This window comes from Lepidochelys kempii, chromosome 3, assembly GCF_965140265.1.
Source record: "Lepidochelys kempii isolate rLepKem1 chromosome 3, rLepKem1.hap2, whole genome shotgun sequence".
In the NCBI taxonomy this organism is placed as follows: Eukaryota; Metazoa; Chordata; order Testudines; family Cheloniidae; genus Lepidochelys; species Lepidochelys kempii.
In genome coordinates, this window is record NC_133258.1 from 164,172,988 (window position 1) to 164,191,787 (window position 18,800).

An 18,800-nucleotide genomic window follows, 5' to 3' on the forward strand; every position below is an offset into this window, starting at 1 on the left:
GCCAGTTTGTAAATTAATGATGGCCACAACAATGCTTTTCTTGAGTTCATTTCACATACTGTGAAATGTTGTGTAGGATGAATCATCATATTTATTGATACTTAACATTGATGTGATGGATAACAGTTTCTTGGAATAATCCTGCTGTATCAAGCAACCCATGTCTGTATGTGTCTGAAATATATATAATGAATTTGATGTGATTTAATCATCTCAGAAATATCAGTTTGCTTTGCTTTGTATTGGTGCTGAATATTCCAGTGTAGTTAGTGGCTATATTGTGCAATGGGGCCATCAAAGGCAAACTGAGTTCTACAGTCATGTTATTAGTCAGGATTTGCAATGGCCTGCCATTCAGAACAAACAAATACCAAATCTGAGACATTTAGGAATGGAAGATTTCCCCCATGCCCATCTTTTTTGCATTCAATACATTATTAAGCTAAATAGAAACAAGATTTTAAAAAGTACAGTCTAAAGTAAATTCCTATTTCCCTTTTTCATAGATTTAGCAGTTTTTACGCCACACCAGTTCTTGCTCACTGCATGTACGCTTGTTGGCTGTACAAACAGTTCCCAGGTCACCTTGTGTACAGCACAGCTGCCACCAGCTCACGTAGATGCCCCAGTCCTGACTGCTTTGGATTCCAGAACGATATATGTACAGTAAGTACAGATTTTCTCTTTCCTGACAGCACAATGGTGTATCCGTTTATGCAAGAAGCCCAGTGAGTTCAATCAGGGAAAGGGTTTGTGACATAAAATTAAATTTATTATGATTAAATGCACAGAAGTGATTAGTTTAGTGGTTCTGTGAACCTTTGATTATCACTTGCCAACTTAATTTCCATTTTGTCTTTACGCAATCAGGATAACCTACATATGGGCATAGCCTCAGTGCAAACTTCAGTGCAGGAAAAATGTGCTGGTGATATGACAGTTTTGTAGCTCTTACATTACATGTGTTGTTGTAATCATTTATCTATTGAGTACAAATACTGCATTAAAGAAGTCTTTAAAAAAAGTACTTGCTCTCTCAGACAGATACATAGAAGACAGCTTTAATGTGTGGCTTGATCATTTTCAGTACTTTTAAATTGATTTCGTTTTACAGTTGTACAAATATATGTTCAAACTCATTTAAAAAAACTCCACATTTCAATTATAATGTGAAGCATGATTGAATTTAATGGTGTGTTGCTTTTATTTCCAGATGGAAAGAACCAGTAGAAGTAAATGGAATTCTGAACAGCTATATATTGTATATGGCCAGCAATGAGCAGAATTTTACAAATTGGAACATAATCTATAACAACACAGATATTTTTTTGGATTACACTATCCGGCAGCTTTTCCCGGGTAGTGAATACCTCATAAAGCTAGCTGTAAGTTTTAAAGACCTTCAATGGGAGAGAAAAATGGTGAAATTCACTCTGTTTATTGTTAACATCTCATATGCATGAATATCTCACTTGGCTATGTTATTTAACCTCTTTATTTGTTTTAATCTAAAGTCAGTCAGAAAGAGGAAAAATAACAAATGCTCAACATCAGCAATGATCTTGCATCGAATACAGGGCTATAAGGAATTTATTTCATTTGTTTAATGAACAGGTTTTGTCTAAAATATTGTAGATAATTATTAAAGGGAAGATCAAAAGCAACTAAGAGATTTAGGAGTACAAGTCCCATTGACTTTCAAGAGCAGAATATTTGAAATTGGCCACCTAAAGCTTCGCATCTGTTCAGATCTTGCTCCAGGAGAGTCTTACCTTTCACCATAAAGCCTCATAAACAAAGGAGTGTGTTCAGGTGACACATAAATAGTTTGTGCAGAAAAAAATAGAAGCTTTTTTTTGTTTGATTTTTAAGTCTTTTAAAAGACCTTGATATTTTCATTGTCGTTTTTGTTCAGTAGTTTCTTCTGTTTTTTGATGAAATAGAACACTTTAGGTTCAATAGCACAACTGAAAACATCTGAATATAAACATGAGATTGTCCCTATTTGTTTTAAACACATTCTTCATTTTATAGCAATACTATATAAGGATATTTGCTTTGATAAATGCCATAGAAAAATATTCTGCTCTTGATTATGAATAAATTTACATTTATGTAGACTCTGTGTATGCATTCATTTTACTTAACATGCTTTGAATGTTCTAAATAGTATACCACAAAGAAAATAAACTACCTTCAAGAAACAAGGAATTGACTCAAACCTGAAAAACCAAGGACATTCAATTTAATTAAGGCTTAGAAACCATTTTGGATTGAACTGTTTTGTGACTAGGCATTCTAGCCCAGTAAATTTTTTGGCATGTAGAAACATACCATCCAAAATCTAAACAAAATTAGCGTGTCATGCAGTTTTTTTTTTTACCTGATTAACATTAATGGTTCGTTTAGAGTTAATTTACATACATGACACACGTTTTATAGAAGCCCAATTATCATTTTTATGTTCTCTCTTTAAGTACTCCCCATGAAGGTCTCTTGTACGGCCAAGTTGTCTTTCTGGCCAAGAAATATGGCTGACTTTGAAGCTCATCAGTTCCATTCCTGTGCTAGCCAGGGTGTTGTGTGTATGTATGTGAGAGAGACGTACTGAGCCAACATGTCTGACAACAACATAACTGGGTGAAATGTAATGGCATGTGATATGCAGGCAATCACACTAGATGGCCTTAATGAATCTGTGAATGAAGTCAGAAGCTTTATTCTGTTCAACTGATGGAGTATGCTGCCTCCCTAATGGACTTGATCCCTTTGTATCTGGAAACACAGAACTGGTTTGGAATCCACACTTAAGGCTCAGACCTACATAGTGCTGTCTGTTCTTGTGAGGTGCTTAGCACTCTCATCTCCAAGTGATTCTGTGGGAGTTGATGGTACTTGGCACCTCAGAAGAATGTTCAGCACCTGGCTTTAGAACACTACATGTGTTTCAGAGCCACTGTACTTCCAGTCCAAATATAATGTGTGTTTAGAATAAGCTATCACAGTGTTAACATGCATATATTAAAACAAGTAATGGAAAGTTATTAGTTGTGTTCAGTCACTGATTTTCAAAAAGGAATGACCCTACTTTTTAGTACACTTAAGGGAACAAATTCATCTTATGTAGTGATTTCATCTGCAAAACAAGAGCAACATTTTCAAAGGTGATTTAAGAATTTAGGACCTAAATCCCATTGAAAGCCAGTAAGATTTAGATTTCTAAGTCACTTTTGAAAATAAGACTTAGGCTCGCAGGTCACTCAGGCACTTTTGAAAATTTTACCCCAAATCAATTTTTGACAGAACTTTTGAGTGCAAAAATGTGTCTGAATGTTATTGCCTAATAGCATGGTACTTTACACCATCTAACACACTGATCAAAGGTTTTAGGAATACCTCAGCGCCTTAGAATGAACTAATGTGGAACACACCACATTTTAAATGTGGCCTTGCTTTTATGTATTTCTGTCATGGATCATATTCATAGCTGCCTGAGCTGCAAAAGTCATGGATCCATGTCGTCCAAAATGCACGTATAGTCACAGGAAAGGCAGGCCTGGTGTGGAAGACCACAAAACAAAAATGGCCCTGTGTCACAACTGAGAATAATGGAACCAGCGAGGGAGTGAAGAACTCGGGAAGATGAGCTCTCTGACACCTCATACTTGTGGTATCCTTGCTTCTTAAGTTCTTCATGAAGCTAGGAGGTGTTAATCCATCTCATGGATAGTGTGTGGCTGTGGGTGGGAGACTGACACACAGTAGTTCAATCCCTGAACTTTTTGTCTAATCAACACCACCAAAATTTTCCTGGGTATTTAAGCTAGGTTTTGGATTGTGCTAGTGGGGAAACCTTCTGGCAGTGAGAAGTTCAGGGACCTCTTCCCTTCTCTCTTTCATTTTCTCTCTCTTTAAAAAACATTTGAAGGTGAGTCACATAGTCCCATTTCATGGTTTTCCTGGCTGACTGGCAAAACAAAGCAGGCAGCAATTGAGGAATACAATGCACCTGGGCTGTTATCCCTTTGAGCTTCTTCCTCAACAGATTGAATGTTAATCAGCTGACTAAGAACCTGATGTGTCACATGATCAGTGGATTCCAGCTGATACAGGGCTTGATCCAAAGCCCACTGGAGTTACTGGGGATCGTTCCATTGACGACAGTGGGCGTTAGTACAGATCCAGAATTTCTAAGACCCAGTGCATAGGAAAGGATCTGCACAGATTGCCTAAAGAGGTGTATCATGGTCACCAAAACTGGGATATTTCATACATGAATTGCGAGTATCAGATATAGCTGTGGAGTGCAAGAAGGCCATGGAGCTTCTGTCAGAGAGGAGTACTAGAGACTAATTTCTGCCAGATTGAGCCCACAAATCTGAACGGTAAAGGAAAAGGATAAAACAATTTAAACTCAAAACTGACCTAGCTGAAAATTGATATAATCTGTTGAAGAAAGTCCTCTAAAAATCAATTAAATATTTGTATTTTACACCATCACATTGGAGTAAACACTAATTTTGGACTTTTCTGAAAACCATGGTTTGTTCTTTTGTGTTCCCTTTGGAAGGCAAGTTCTGCAGTTTCTCTGGATTGCAAAATTCCCAGTGAAATGAATACATCCTGTGTGCGTACGACACAGCCTGAATGGGCAACTCTCTGATTAATTGTTTACGCTCCTGTTGGAATTGCTGATGTTGTGAGTGCACAGAGCAGGAAGTGACTATGAAAGCAGATTAATTCCTTCCCATTTTAAAACACAGAGGGAAGTGAGGAAATCTGTGCACAGTGGATTCAAATGGAATTACTCCAGATTGAAAGGAAATCTGACTGCTGTGAGTGCTCACTGGGAGCAAGATCAGGCCTTTTGTTTTTATTTGGGGACTGATCCTGCAAGCAGGACTACTCATTCTTAGACACTTTGTCTATTCCCATTTCCAATGGGGCTACTCACATAAACTTAAGAACATGGGGAAATCGTTGCAGGATTGAGGCCTTGATTTGTTGTTTTATTGCTTTTAATTTTTCAAATTAAAAACATCTTCTGTTGAAATGCTTGTATGTTAACACAACAGACTTTAAAATGACTTCCTTATAGGCTTGCTTATTTACTAACATTTCAAAATGCTTTCATTGTGGTTTATTAGGTAAATACCTAACTGAATTTCTAAAAACCAAGCAAAACCCCCTCTAATTTACCTAATCTATTACAGAGTCTGTCAGATCCTGTGGCTTTTACTCCTATGAGAATCTCTGACTCCTGCTAGTAGTCCCAGTGCCAGTAATGGGGCTACCATGAGTAAGGATTGCAGAATCAGGCCCACTAGTTTATTGTATAAATATATAGGGAGAGAACATAAAAAAGTCTATTATATAAGTTAATATACACAGTTGCTTGTATGTCAAGAGTGTTGTCTCACGATCAAGCAAAATGTGAAAATCATGTAATGAGCTGATCTCCGCTGGCAACTAAAATACAAACGATTCGACCTCCTTATCCATTAAGATGCACTCAGCAACTGTTACGTATTGATTTATTATAAATTAATTTTTTCACTTTTTAATTGCATTTGAAAACTACTAGTCAGTGCGCTCCCATGAAGTACAAGACTATCCTGATGGTAATTTCTTTTTCCTGTGGCTATTCATTGAAAGATACATTTTTTTTCTTTCAAAGTGCAGCACTAGCCAGTCAGTATTTTCCCTGTCTGAAGGTTCTGAGTGCACATTATTCAATTACAAGAAGAGTTGTGCAACTGTAAATGATATATACTGTACATATATACTGTAATTTTCTTTAACTATTGCAGTGAGAGCAATGGAATTTTAATCATCATCATGACTTACATTCAAATTTAAAATACTATAAGTTCAGCATTTGTGTTAGGTTTCATCCTTACGGTACCTAAAGACTATCTAAAAGATAAATATAATCAAGTAGGATATATTTTATATGAGGGAATCACTTTATTCCAGTGGGGGGGAGAGAGGGGAAAAGCCCTATACGATTGTGAAAAGTGCATGTCTTCCTGTGAAATGTACAAGCTTTATTAATTTTTGAGGAGTAAAATTACAAATCTTTACAAAAATTGATTTCTTGCCTTTTTATTTTTGCATCACTTTGGAGAATGTTTATTTGCTGTGTTTGATATTTTAAGGCTTGCACTGGAGGTGGATGTACAATAAGTGAAGCAAGCGTAGCTATAACAGATGAGAGTACACCAGAAGGTGTTCCTGCTCCAAAAGCCCGGTCATATTCATCTGAGTCCTTTAACATCTCATGGACTAAGCCTGAGTATCCGAATGGTAAGTGAACTCTTTTAGCCTCAAGTTAAAAAGATGATTAGTAAAGGTAAATTAATATTCTAAATGGCAGCTTATATGTGGTGCTTAATTTTTAATGATCATTTTAGCACATAAAATACCTGAGATAGTATCATTGTCTGTAACTAGGAGATTGTGGCTTTCAACCTAGCACACAATTTCAGTAGCTCAAAAGTGCTCCCTTTTGATAGTTCTTGTGTATTGCATCTTATTGCTTAATGTTTTCTCGAACAACTGAGCTGACGAAATGTGTATTCTTTGAGCATGATCGTATAGGGTCTGCATTGTACCTTCTGATAAAGCATTCATTTTTGATACAATTAATATTTTTAATTGTCAGATTAATTCCTTAATATACTTGTTCTTCTCTTCCTGTATTCTTAAAAATCATTTCATTCTATGTACTCACCTTGAGAGAGAGAGAGAATACACCTGCACTGGTGTGGAAGTTTGATAATACAATTATTATAATTTGGAACATTTTCTCTGTGTGTTGTATACATGTCTTAACTATTAGGGCAATTGGATATTTTTAAAGATGTGCAAATGGGACTTTTATTTCCCTGATTTCATAGCTTTATGCCTATCCCATTCAAACAGCAACACAGAAAGATACCCAGAAATCACTGAAACTGAGTGCAAAACTTTTAAAAGAATTGATGATATTATGCCTTTCATAATCAAAATATAACACTGATACATATCAATATTATGAATTGTAAAATAATGTGCATTTCATTTTTCCTCCTGCCAGTTTGCCTCTGATTCCTGTTTTAGAACAACATACCAATACCCATATAGTTTGGTTTCAAAGGTTCAGATTTTTAAAGGTATTTAGGTGTTGCAGTACTCAGAGATGCTCCTACATGCCTAAATCCTTTTTGAAAATGAGATCGATGTTCCTTAAATCAGTTAGGCATTGCAGTGCTGAGAACCACAACACCTCCTTACCTTTATTAATCTGGGCCAAAGCACTTTGAGCAAAATATAAGTAATTAGGAATTTTTAAGATTTATTTTTTAAAATTTTGTATTGTCAGATTTGCTTTAGATGTGGAAGAAAATGTTCATAGGCCATTAGTATGGTTTAGGTTACCATTCCTTTTATGTTGTTAATTTTTTTATTATTTATGATCTTGTGGGCCTGATCCTGCAACATTCTTTGTGGCCCAATAAGGCATCGAACCCGTATTGAATGCCATCAATGTATTTGGTACAAAACTTAGAGGAAGTAGTAGGAGGAAAAATGTAAACCACTTACGTGACTTTGGGCCTCAGTCCCACTGATTTTTTGATGGAATGATTTTTTGATCATTCTACCTACAGTGCCTGTCATATAGTGCTTGCAGTCAAAGGTACAGTCCTGCTATCCTTGCTCTGTTAAAACTTTGACTGAAGTCAATGGGAGTTCAATTCATTTGGAAGGCAGGATCAGGCTGTATGTTTTTAATTAATCAGTCTCCATCACATTTTATTTAAATTGTGTGCAAAATGATTGGATGGGTGGGAGGAGATGGCTACAATATACACAGACATTAGGTAATTTCCAGTACAGCAATTATTGTTTGTGATATGGCTCAGTTTTTACCCTAAGAGCCCAATAAATGGGTGGGTACTAAAGCTATGGAACCAAACACAAACCTAGTAAATGCTTTGGGGAGTTCCACAGTGATTGGAGGAAAGAAATCTTCTACCCCCAGTCCCAATCAACCCTTGGAGGCTGAAGGCTTCAGTAGCCTTTGTAACGACAGTGTCTTCCTATGCAGAGGAGCTTTGGCCGGTGCATATATGCAGTTGCACCCCAAAAATCCTTCCCTGCTGTTGCACCTCAACCTCTTGGAGCTGTGCTCCACAGCACACAAGGGTCCTACCATGTGTGCTTCTCCCTCTTTTCTGACCCCTGCACAATAGAACTCTATAATTTCCACTGTTTTCAGAGCCTTCTATGGCTAAGGAGTCAGCATGGGTGGTTTTTACCCTTGGAGGGGAAAGGCTCTGTGTAGAGGTGTAGATGCTGCAGATGTTGCTGGCAGAGGAATGCTGGGGTGGGGGTGGAGGGTGTAGAGAAGTGCTGCTCTATGGTCAAAGTTAGCAGCCAGACTTAGCCAGAATCCCTCCTGGGGAGAGAATACTAGACTGATAGCTCTGCCTCAGTGTGAACTGGTGTGCTTTCTCTTTTCTTTTCATTGGCTGGCTAGAAGAAGAAAGAGGTGCTACCCCTTTTCAGGCAGCTGGCGCCCACAGGGGTGTTAGCAGGGAGCAGGGCCTATGCTGCTTTGCCACACTGTAGTTGTCATTCGCACTGGGGTGAAGGGGTCACCTCCTTTGTCCATCCATTGAGGGACTAACTAGTTTGGGCCTGAATCCTGATGTGAATTTTGTTGTTCTACTATTCCTTCTTTTCTATCTTTGTCTTATTTTTGGAAGGCTAATTGAAAACAAAACAACTCTAAAATGCATTATTGAGTAACTGTTATCTCAGGAAAATTTGAGTCACCTAGGAGCTCTGTGTTATTCATTTTCAACAAATCTTTTGGGCTGGTTAGTGAGCACTTCATTCATTAACAATAGTTGTGCCAGCATTTTCAAATTGTGTCGTAGGTTAAAAAAGATCTCAGGTGAAAGGGATCTTAGCTCAATTCAAATAAGTGAAATAAACAGCACGGAGGCACTTTACTTTTGCCATTCCTGCTTCCCAGTATTAGTGTTTGCTCTGGCCTCCGCTCCTGGTTATAGGTTGAAGGGGTTGTAGGTTGGGCTCAGTAGTTTTTTGTTTGCAGGGGCATGCATCCCGTTTTCCTTTGATTCATTGATTCAGATCCCCTGCGTTTTGAGCTACTATATTTAAAGTAGCAAAACTCAGTTCAAACCACTGAGTTTGGCTTGGTTTCAGATTAAAACCACGAGAAACTGCCAAGGTTTGTATATGTCCATCCTACACTATAAATTGGGATCTCCCAAGTAGATCTCAGGAGTCTCCTTTTATCTTCCCACTGGCTTCTACCCTATATGGGGTAAGGAGTCATTACATCATGAGGACCCAGGAAATCTATTAGGTTCCATTGAATGGAGTTGGGCAGGCTTCTGTCTTTATGATATCCTGGGAATTAGATGGAGGGGACTTTGCTATTCCCTTGTAAGATGATACACGGTGAAAAGACTGACTCTGCCTCTGAGTTTCCATGGAGAAGGAAAGAGGGGCTGATAATGCAACATTTGAAGCACTGGTGGTGAGCAGAATTGTAGTCTGTCAGGCTTGACCACAGAACATAACCCTGGGTAAAATGAGAAGAAGCAGGGGCTTTGAACTGTGTTTGATGAGTGAGGATCCAGTGATGAACGAGTCTCTTATCACAGCCTGGAAACTGAGTCTTGATTTCAGTCAAATTTAGACTCAGATTCTGGTGTATTTGGGCACAGTGTCATCAAAATTGGACCCAGTTTCAATAAAAGGCTTTCTGGCACAGGGTCTGAATTTCAAGTATATAATGAATTGTTACAGTAGGTGACAAGTTGGGGAAATGATACCGCTGAGTATGACATTTTTAGAACCAAACACACAATTAATTATTCTATTATTCAAACTTCCAAGTCAAAACAAAATAGGTGAACTGAGATACATTGCACTACAGCTGGCCCTTTCTGCTACTCTTTTCGTATACGTGTAGTGTAGTCAGCGTGACTGACTTGTTCAGGGCAGGATGTACGGAGGCATATTTGGTGACATTAGGCATATGAGGCTCTGTTTAGTTAATCTGGGAGCTAGCATGCTGCTTGTGCTGGTGGCCTCAACAAAGAATCCACTCTATATTCATTAGCACCAAGTCTTGTCTTGCCTCTACTAGATCAGTTATTTAATTTCCTTTTATCGAAGATAGTCACATCTTCTTTTTTATTTTTTTTTTAATTCCCTTTTGGCTGATAATTATCTTTAAATTGTAAGCCCCTCAGGGTGGTGCCTATGTATGTATACACGGCATACAAAGAGTGGGGTCCTGATCCAGATTGCAGCCTCTAGGCCAGGGTTGGACAAACTTTTTGGACTGAGGGCCACATCGGGGTTGCAAAACTGTGTGGAGGGCTGGGTAGGGAATGCTGTGCCTCCCCAAACAGTCTGGTCCCCACACCCTATCTGCCCTCTCCCACTTCCTGCCACCTGACTGCCCTCCTCAGAACCCCCGACCTACCCAACCCCTGCTCCTTGTCTCCTGACCGCTTCCTCCTGGGACCCCTCCGCCCGCTGACAGCCCCCCCAGGACTCCCACCCCATCCAGCCCCCCCGCTCCCTGACTGCCCTGCCCCCTGACAGGCCCCCCCGGAACTCCCACGCTTATCCAACCCCAACTTTCCCCATCCCCTGACTGCTCCCCAGAACCCCCTGCCCCTTATCCAATCCCCGGCCTCCTTACCATGCCACTCAGAGCAGCATGTCTGGCAGCTGTGCTGCCTGGCCAGAGCCAGACGCACTGCCCTGCAGGAGCACGCAGCCCTGGTGTCCGGAGCGCTGCCTGTGTGGCGGCATGACTGCAGGGGAGGGGCCGAGGTCTAGCCTCCCCGGCCGGGAGCTCAGGCACCGGGCAGGACGGTTCCGCAGGCCGGATGTGGCCCGTGGGCTATAGTTTGCCCACCTCTGCGCTAGGCCCTATTGTAAAATATGAAATTACTCAGTGGACCCCATTACATTTGACTAATCTCGCGCCTGAACCTGAAAACATTAAGCAAGGGAGAAAGTTTACTCATTTTGAAATTAATTGAACTATTCATGTGAATAAAGGTACATTTTTGCAGGATTTAACCCCTAGTTTATATTCTAGTCAGAACAGTTCTTAGCACTTACATATAGTAATTCTTTTCATCTTCAAACTCAAAGGTCAGAATGAGTCATGGCACTCTGATATATAAGCACTTCTCTGATGCCCCATCATCTTCTCCATAATTTAAGGTTTAGTTTAATAATAAAATAAAATAAAATAAAATAAAAAAAAGGGTGAAATCCTGGCCCACTGAAGTCAATGCAGAAACTCCAGTTGACTTCAGTGGAGTCAGGATTTTAACCTATTCTGGCTAGATTTATGACAGAGAATAAAACTGCCCCTTTTCATGGCCACTATGTGTTAAGTGAAGCCCAACGATGACAATGAACATATTAACATTAACTGTTTGCTGATCATTTTAGCAGCTTAGCAGAAATATTTTGCAAATCTGGGTTAATAGGCAAACTTGCAGACAGGCTTTGAACCTGTATTCAGTGTGCTTCATAGACAGTCACTAACTAATCTTCAAAACAGCCCTGTGAGATAGGTAGGGAATTATATTATTGCAATTTCACAAGGAAAAAAGTGGAAACGGAGGAAAGATAGGTTAAGTTACTTACCCCAGGCCACAAAGGGAATTATTGTCTGATTTAGAATGAGAACTTGAGTTTCTGACTTAACATCTAAAATCCAGACCACTGGTACACCTAATCTCTGTCCATTCTCAAACTCGCTTTTTCTTCTTTGCATAGAAAATTACAGAGTTTAAAAAGGCTTCTGTAAAACAGAAACATTTATTTGAATGTGAACATTCAAATCAGGAGGTAATGCATCAGCTTTATTAAAAAGACAATTGTTTTCTGACTGTACTCAGAGAAATACCAGAAGTTCATATTATATTTTGGAAAGTTGCTTTTCATAGTGTGTGCGCTGCACAATGTTGTTATTTCAGGAATAATTTAAAATATTGGTCCAGTTAATGAATGCTGGGTTATAGTGGAGATCCTATAGATGTACTTCTGACACCTACGATAATACCAAATGAGTTTGTGATTAATGCTATTACAATAAATACCAAAGGAATTAATAATGCTTATGCCATTATTTTAAGTGTTAGTGTTATTCCTATAAGTACTTAAAGTTCTTCTATTTCTTTTCCTGTATAATACACCATAAATGCCAAGATTTACATTTAAGACTGTCCTGGGCAATCTTAATTTAAATGCCCTTCTTCTGAATTAAATTCAAGATATTTTGTATTTATGTTAACTTATTTATTTATTGTAGGCCAAACACAGGCATGCTTTAGTTTTCTTTACACCGTGAAACCTCCCATAGAATCCCAGAGGAGTTTTGCCTCAAGCAGGAGGTGTAAATGTGGTGTGATTAGTTCGAGTAAAGTTCCCAAGCTTTGTTCACATGACCCCTCTCTCTGTCCTGTGTTCAAGTTCTTACTTTTCTAGGGGAGAAAGGAACCAAGAAGATCAGTTTAGCATACACATCTCTGACTCAGTTTAGAGTACATATCTATGAAGTACAACACTTCAGTGTTTCACAGAAACACACCAGTTTTTATTCACTTTTATTTATTTCCTCAATCAACTGAGAGACACAATCTCTTCTCAGTTTCAAACAGTCTTCAGTGTAAGTTCAAACAATTCAGTTTTGAGGGAAGCATAAATATGCTGAGATTATTCAACAATATGAAGGCTGTTTTCCCTTTTTAATTGAAGCCTCAGGCATATCCTGCACATGGGTTCAGATCAGCCACATTCAGCATACGCAGAAATGGTTGCAATATAGGGAGAGGGGATAACCCTCTGAAATATTTTGACTACCGCATTGCAAAAATCATTTGTAGTCACTGTGGGCCTGATTTTCAAAGATGCCGAGCCCCCACAAATCCAGTTCAAATCAGCGGGAGCTGCAGATGCTGAATACCTTGGAGCATTGGACCATAGTCATTTCGTGCTCCTTACCCCACCACCCTCAGTTTGATTCATATGCTAAAATTGCTCAATAATTGTGAAATAATTAACAATTCCTCAGTAATCACAAAAGGCTTCATTCTTATGCAAAACAGAATTAACAATAAGCTAAGTTAAGTGAGTGCTACTTTAGAAAAATGGACCTAAAATGTATTTACGTTTACCCTTTACTCTTCCTTATTGTATGCTTTGAACGGAAATTACTGCCAACACTTTGGTAAATTTTGCTATACTGGGCGGTAAATGACTTGTTTTTAATGGTGCCTATTGAATTAAATTTGTTCATGTTAGAGTCCTCATTTATGTTTGTAAGCCCATTAAATATCTTCGGAAATGTGGTGTGACCAGCCTCAAATTCTTCTGAGGGTCACAGAGTGGCTCTCTGATGTTTGAATGAGCCTGAGTGAAGTGGAAATCAGGCAAACCTAAGTGGTGTCAGCTAAGTTTTCCTTTGAATCCAGCACTGAAACCAAAATTTGTAGTTTAAACCTATGCAATCTGACATAAGAAAAGCTTCACACAGGGCCCTGCATACCGCAGCCATTGAGTTTTACGTAGTTCTAGGTGTGAGGTTATCTGCTGAAGTGGCACACGTACAGTTTAGGGGATGGTAGTATCCGGCCACACGACTTCCCAGTTAAACCTGTGGAAATTCTTTAAAAAGGTGCAAGAATAGGCATGCCAAAGTTGAGTGCTGGAACACTGTTGAGGACTTTTTAATACTTAATGTGTGCGTAGAACAAGACCTGCTTCTTCTTTTTCCTAGGAAGATGATGCATATTACAGATTTAGAACTACAGTTGGGCAAAAAGACTATTGGCGAATTTGGGTTGAATTCAGCAAATTGTTTCAGCCAAAACCAAAAAACAAACTGAAAATAAAAAATTCAGAAATGCCAAAATGAACCAGTTTGAAAATGTCGTTACAGTTCATGTTTCATTTTGAAATGTTGTTTCAATTTGACGCTTCATTTCAACATGCCATTGCCATTTAATATGAGCAAATTTTTTGTTTGTTTTTTGTTGAGAAAAAAATTACATTTGACGTTTTTTTTCCTGGTTTGTGGAGACCCTAAACTGAAAAATCAGTTATTCACTCAGATGTATTTAGAACTCAACTGTGATCATATGGAAATACAAAATGTCCATATGAAACAAACCAGCATGTTGCGTGATGTTTAAGGCGCCAAGATTGGATGGAGTAAGAATTTTCCACCCTCTCCCCACTCTGCCTGCTGAAATTCACTGTTTTCCTACGGGGAAGGATCCCAGTTTTGGAGGATCAGTGCCCCTGTTGAACAAAGAGTCCGTACTGTAGCTCTGCGAAATACCCAAACCTACTTTAATATTAGCTTTGAATTTGAGGTTCACTGTGTTTGCAAACCTCAGCCTATTGCTATAGTCCTGTGAGATGAGCATGGGTTGTCTGCATAGCGGGCAAGCTAGAAAACTTCCTCTGAACTGGCCTTGGTTTCTCCTACAACCCCTTCCTCAGCTGCTCAATTGGCCTTTGGATTCTGCATTAAAACAGCTAAGAGGGCGGGGGGGAGGAAGGTATCCAGGTGTGAGGAGGAAAAGAGTAGTTGGGGGTGGGGATGGGGTGCCTTTTGGAGGTTCCAATTGGTTGAACTCTAGATTGAAACAAACCTGTAAGGAGCAATTTTCTTCAGTTAATGAAAACCAAACTGCTGTGTACAGTTCTTTCACCCATTCATAAACTGAATTCTACAGGGTTAACACAGTCCTATTAGTGTCCCTATTGGACAAGTGAACACTTTGGGTTCCCGTAGACATGAGGCTAGCAAATCCCTGCAATTTAGAGTTAACATCAACAACCAACACCCTCCCCACAAAATATTGATAATGCTAAATCTAAGTGGCTGGAGACTTTATTCCTTTGATTTTTAAGAGGAGTGCAGCTATTTTACTACAAGATCTTTTCTCTAATATACTCTGAAACAATATTATTTCATATTCTAAAAAATAAATTGACCAAAATAGGTACAAGGTAGGTTCTATTTAATCAAGCAGGTAAAAACTGTGATTTAGAAAAGGACAGATTAATAGTGGATCTAGTTCATTTGAGAATAGTGAACAGAAAGTCTACATGCCATTTGCCAACAAAAAGGGAATTTCCCTAAGGTATTTAGTGTGACAGAATATATTTTCAGTCTGCTTATCATGCATCCTAAAGGTAATAGAGCTTTACATAAATATAGACTACAAGTGCTGACTATTTGAAATATTTTAGCATTAAAAATAGATTTTTTTTTAAAAAAATTAAGGAATTCTTGTGAAAATGTTCCATTGGAATGAAGGCTAAGGTCAGTGTGATAGTTGAAGGGATTGTTCTTTTGGCCTTGGTCTGAGTTCTCCTTCAGCATTACATTTACAATGTCGATCACAATTTTTTCTAAGTCTGAAGGTGTTAGGATTTTAAAAATGGTTGCTATATATCTTTCATGTCTTTGTTTTAATCTACATGTGCATTTGCATGCAGAGTAGGCTGTGAAAGAGAATTGCCTCAACTTTCTCAGTTCTAAGATTGCCTTGACTGTTTTAGTTCAGAAACATGTCTGTTATACCATGCTCTTTGGAGCAGTGTAAATTTTGTACAAAATGAATGCGGACCACTGGCCAGATTTTCAACATTTAAAAATGGAGAGTACATTTTGTTTCACTGACCTACATGTATTGCTGCTACAGTTCTTGAAATCCTTTCAGTCACTTAAAATATTAGTTAACACCATCTTGGTATTTTGTCGCTTTCAAGGTTTTTTCACCACGCTCTTCTGTAGTCACACAGGCATTAAGTCGACCCTGTTAAATTTAACATTGTTTTTGTAGGTATTATTACTAGTTACGGATTGTATATGAATGGCATTCTGATGCAGAACTCATCACAGCTAAGTTATTATGCTTATGGACTTGCTCCTTGGAGTCTACATTCCTTCAGAGTCCAGGCATGTACTGCAAAAGGTTGTGCTTTGGGTCCATTGGTGAGTACCTCAATTTGCATTCTGGGAATGTAATAAATGTCAGATGGCAGTGAATATCAGAGTAAATGGTGATGATTCACTCTGGTCAGTACTAACCCATCTGGCAAAATGTGACATTTTATAAAAAATGCCATTTAAGAACTGCTAAGGATTTGATAGGTCATCACTAGGCACTGTTCCAAAATAGCACATAGGTACAGTAAAAGAAGTGACAGGGAGTTAAATGTGAGGCTGAAACACATATTGAAATTAAGTAGAGTTAATATGTTTAAAAGGTGCAGATGTGGTTTAACCTGATTTATAAGGACACACATAAAGAAAGAATTACTATTCCAGTAATGAGCAAAATTCTAGCTGCCTGACTGAAAGGGTTGAATATAATTTGAGGATTATAGAAGACAAAACATGAAAATACTACAAAAAAGATATGGTAATTGACAAATATTTTCTGTGTTTAAAAGGAAAATATTATATTAATCTGGTACCAAAAAAATCACTGTATTTGCAATTTAAGATTACATAATATCAGCGTTGACATCTAAACACAAGTCTTCTGAGACTTAAAACATTTATGTTATTCTAGAACTTTAGAGAAGCTACTAGACTGATAAATCAGTATGTTTTTGTAATGCTGTGGCTGATTAATTACTTTCATAATAATTGCTCTGCCTGATTTTGTTTTAAATATTGCTAAAATGTCCCTTTATATTTTTCCAAGATTTAATTTTTCAGTAAAACTTAGCCCCCCGTATACTTTGTCAAAATAACTAGACAATTATATTTTTAAAAATTGTTAAAACAAAGTTCTACCTATCATTCTGCATTTATATTAACATCAGACTTTCTAATGGCAGTGGGCTGTGCTATATAAATATTACCTCAAAGTAAAACTTCAGGTTTTAATTTTTGCATTCTTATTTTTGGTCACATTTCTCATTTTCTTCCAAAGATTAGTTGCTTTCAAATGCTGGTAACATCATCTATCCATAGAATAGGGCTGCAGACTTTATAACCATTAAACATGTTATAGCTAAGACTGCTTTGATGGATATTTACTCTTAAAAGCATGAGTGGCTTTTTGCCAGTTTTTCTTATCCGTTTTTTAAAACTTCACATATACTAGAAATTTAAACTTCTTTTAGGAATTCAAACTCCAGAATGAATATCTAGATATTACATAATTCATACCTGTTCCAATGTGCAAATAGCACCATTAAACAAGTGGCATCATATATATAAAAAAAAGTCATGCTAATTCAGCATATCAGTGCCATCAAATATGCACTAAAATAAGGGGGAGGCAAAACAATCATTTAAAAAAAAATTTTTTCCACTTCTTCACTAAACTCCAAACACAGTCTTGACTTTCAATACAATTCAAAGTAGGGATTGCTCTAGCTGATATTTACTGCGTCCCATGCTCAGTACACAAACTATTTTCCCAGGGCAGTGATCCATCTCTAATCACAGGAATTGAAGTACAATGTCTTTATTTAGAGCAACTCACCTAAATGCAGCCAGGAAGTTCGAGCACTACATCTTCATTTGATTTGTCTGAAAGATTTTTATATCAATTACAGTATAAATGCAACACTTTAAAAATACTTTGGCTCTTTGAGTACTCTAAATACTACAGGGGACATCTCCCAGTAGTAAACTGATATTATCCTTCCAGCTATTTTTGTTGCTGATCTTTTATTTAATGTGCCCTAATCGATTCAAGAGATGCTATGTGACTACATTAAGCACCGGATTCCGCAAGCTTACATTTTCTGAAGGTAGCTGTGAAGATTTTAATCAGGTACTTGAGAGTTGCCAGTTGCATTTATCAATAAGGATTTGTTTTGTTTTAACTGCTTTTCATAGTGATTAAAATTTATTTCAAGTGAAATATAAACCTAGAAAATATGTATTCCAAAATGTTTAATTTTAATTTCTTGCTAGCAAAGATAATGGTGTCTCATTTTAGAATCTGTACTAATTTTATCTTGCTGCTTTTTTTAAGCAAGAAGTCTGTTCTTGAGAAAATAAAGTTAGATTTTCTATTTGATTCAGTAGGAGAATTCAGATATATCCTGACATGTAAAACTCTGCTGTTTTTGAAATGTACAAACCACTGCAAAAACAATCAGCACGTGATTTAGAAAAATGAGAGAAATGAAGACAGTAGGGGGATGTCTTGACATTAATTTCATAATATAATGAAAGATAAATATGATTAATGATCAGTGAATATTTCTATTCTCATCTCACTATTTAAAACATACTAATTTCACCTTTTTAGGCTAAATATATTTTTAGCATATTCTCCTAATCTGCTTTGCCAAAAATATTTAGTACAATATAAACATTATTGTTTCTTTTTACCCCTATTTTAGAATTTTTCTTTGTATGATTGAAGAGTATTTTTGTGATGTTGAAAATTATTATTAAAATACACCTGGAAATATCAAAAGACTCTGAATATAAGATAATGTGTAGAAAAAGAAACAGTGCTTATATTATACAGAAGTATTTACATAGAGTGTCTATTGTTTACACAGTGTCCCATTTAATGTGCATTTCCAGTATAGCCAGAGTATATGCTACAGACATTTATGCTGATCATAGCTAGTATTTTTGTAGTAGTAGCATTTTATACATATTGTATTTTTTACAATATGTGAGGAAAATAGGAGATGAAAAAAGACTGCATAATATTGCAACATGCTTTAAAATAACAAGATATAAATACAGT

At 37.4% G+C, this 18,800-nt stretch overlaps 1 protein-coding gene across 1 annotated transcript in view; it reads left to right on the top strand.

The window, feature by feature from the left end:
* USH2A (usherin) overlaps positions 1 to 18,800 on the top strand; it is a 571,967-nt gene that overhangs the window by 312,494 nt on the left and 240,673 nt on the right. Inside the window, exons 32-35 of the mRNA XM_073338913.1 lie at positions 507 to 666; positions 1,214 to 1,385; positions 6,159 to 6,306; positions 15,912 to 16,063. Of these exons, the coding sequence (XP_073195014.1) occupies positions 507 to 666; positions 1,214 to 1,385; positions 6,159 to 6,306; positions 15,912 to 16,063 (632 nt within the window). The remainder of the gene's footprint in view (positions 1 to 506; positions 667 to 1,213; positions 1,386 to 6,158; positions 6,307 to 15,911; positions 16,064 to 18,800) is intronic.